The sequence below is a fragment of the Zingiber officinale genome, chromosome 2B (assembly GCF_018446385.1).
Source record: "Zingiber officinale cultivar Zhangliang chromosome 2B, Zo_v1.1, whole genome shotgun sequence".
Taxonomy (NCBI): Eukaryota; Viridiplantae; Streptophyta; class Magnoliopsida; order Zingiberales; family Zingiberaceae; genus Zingiber; species Zingiber officinale.
The window spans coordinates 95,935,719-95,938,281 of NC_055989.1; the positions used below are offsets into that span (position 1 = coordinate 95,935,719).

Below are 2,563 nucleotides of genomic sequence, written 5' to 3' on the forward strand. Positions count from 1 at the left end.
TATATGAGCTCATTTATTGAATGTGTGATGTGTTAATCGGAATCTCTTAAGTTACTTAAGGCTTTGAGATTAGAATGAAATAAACACAATTGTAATTTTATCCTTATTTTTAATTTAAAGATTTTAATTATTACGATCAGTTGATAGGAATATAAAAGTCTACTTGCCATAATAAGATACGACCTTGAGGAGTTGATACAATATGGACAAAATAACTTGAATTAAAGTTGAATATAGTGGCTCTAAGATAACCAAAGTGAGCTTCTTGTAATTATTTTTAATTTTCTCATCTCTAAGTTATTATATTTCTAATTACTTCTCGATGCAACTTTTTTTTTAAATCAATTTAAAATATGACCATGTTTCATCTTTCTTTTATGTCTTTCTTGTGCGCTAGTCAATATTTTAAAGGTTAATAGCCACCCGTAATTTATCTCCTTCGTGTTAATCTTGAGATAGATTCATGGAGACACTAGAGACAAGCGGAGTCACCTTTTTACCATCATGTTCCATCTCTCTATTTTTTTTCCTTTTATTTTTTAACATCATGTATGCTTAATACTTTCATGAAGGGATTCATAATGGATGTTAAGAATTATTTATTTATTTATTTTTGATCTTGGATGGAAGAAGATCATATTTTATCAGGTATAATAATGATGATTTATATTTTATCTATATTGAAGATTCATTTTTTATTATAGAAAATTATCAAAAACTAGCTATAACTTTTAATTTTGATATTTATTTATTTAAGAAAATAAAAGCTAAAAAATAGAAAGAAAAGGAATCACATAATTTGCCAATGACCTTTGCTACCAAGGAAATGGATTAAGGAAAAACAAAGATAGGAGAATTTTTTTTTGTAAAACCTTAGAATATTTTAGAAAAAAATATTTTCTTTTTGATTTTCTTCCCCCTAAGTAACAAACATTAATACTCTAAATTTTAAAATGCATAAAACATTGATAAATAAAAGAATCAATTTATTGTAATCTGAAGCATTGCTTCCGCACTTGAGGATGAGATAAGCTAAAGGAAAACATCCATTTATTGTCTACATTAATTTTTGAGTAAATAGGCATTTCAGCTCTTATAGTATGAGAGAATTTCTTCGTAGATATAGTGATAAAAACCCTCTTCTTTTGCTAGATTATTATTCAAATAGAAATACATAGAAACCACTAGAGTAGAGGCTTTAGAGTGAGGAACAACGCATTTATTCTGAAGATATAGCTAGATTATTATTGGGCCTACATAATGGAAGATCTGCAGCATAAGAACTCCAAATTGCTTCCAGTTTAAACCTGCAAATATGCACAAAATTAATCCAATTAGACAGGAATCAACAGAAAAATGCAGATGTGGTATCCATGGAGACAACGGGCAACTTGGCTAGCAACTCTTCTTTAGTCCATTCGATATCACCATGTAATTTGGAGCATGATGGATCATAAAAGATCAACCAAGTTAGATTTGGTAATCAGTCAGTGGAAAATTCAAAAAACATATGAACATGGAAAAGTGGAATGTTCTATTCCTAATGCATAATATCAGGAAGGATTTGGCATCTGTATGTGCAATTTAGAGTTTCTCTTGTTTTTACTGCTCTGTTTAATCTACTCAAAACCAGGTCGTGGTGGTGGTGGCGGCGGCGGCGGCGGCTGTGGTGCTTTTTTCCTTAAATCTAATCTACTGAAAACACCCAAATCTGATCTAAGTATCCAATTGATTGGTTGAAGATCAAGCACAAGTGGAAGCAAAACAAAGAGAGAAACCCAAACTGACCTCAGCAGTACCAAACAGTTCTTTAGATAGGAGGTCGGCGTTGCGGCGGTAGGAGGCCTTCTGCAACCCCTTGTTCCGGCAATGGGGGACGTTCTCGAACAACTCCCACGGGAGTTTCTCGGAGAGGAAGCCCACGATGAACTCGATGGACTTCGACTCGTCGACGGCCCAGATGCTGGTAATGGGTAACCAGGCGAAGAGCTTCTTGACCTGGATGCCTTGGATCTCGGAGATGGTGCCGTACGAGATATGCCCGGTAATAGTCTCTGCGTAGAAGACGAGGTCGGTGAACTTGACATAGCATGGGTGCTCGAGCCGGACCTCGAAGGAGCCGTCGTCGGCGAGGGAGTAGTCATCGGCCAAATGGGGAAGGAGGCCCTTGGGGAGGCCGAACTTCTCGAGGAGATCGTGAACTTCCGAGGACGCAGCGGCCGAGGAGATCAGCAGGAAGAGGAAGGTGGCGACGGAGAGGAAGCGGAGGGCGATCGCCATGGTTTTCGCCTCAGGACCACCTTGAAGAGATGCAATCTCGACTCGTTTTCTTTAACAGTTTGGTTTTTCTTTCTTTCTTTCAAAATATCCCTAATTATACTGTGATAAATGCTAATTTTTTAAAAATATTTTAGTTTTATTGTTTTTTTAAATTCAACAAGAAATTTTAAGATGGTCGAAATATCTTATATTATCATTTTATTGTTCAATCACTGTCATTAATAAAATAAAGACGGGACAAAAATTAAAAAATAGTGGTGGCAGTTGGCAGATGCAATGATAA

The 2,563-nt window shown here is 35.5% G+C and overlaps 1 protein-coding gene across 1 annotated transcript; it reads right to left on the reverse strand.

The window, feature by feature from the left end:
- Positions 1-1,123: 1,123 nt before the first annotated feature.
- Positions 1,124-2,362, reverse strand: LOC122049309 (uncharacterized protein At5g01610-like). Its single transcript, XM_042610709.1, has 2 exons — positions 1,789-2,362; positions 1,124-1,307 (listed from the first exon to the last, which is right to left on the reverse strand). The coding sequence occupies exons 1-2, from the start codon at positions 2,278-2,280 to the stop codon at positions 1,302-1,304; spliced, it is 498 nt and encodes a 165-aa protein (XP_042466643.1). The 5' UTR covers positions 2,281-2,362; the 3' UTR covers positions 1,124-1,301.
- Between the last annotated feature and the right edge of the window lie 201 nt (positions 2,363-2,563).

Excerpts from the sequence above, each read along its gene's own strand:
- LOC122049309 (XM_042610709.1), bottom strand. The coding sequence starts at position 2,280 with ATGGCGATCGCCCTCCGCTTCCTCTCCGTCGCCACCTTCCTCTTCCTG.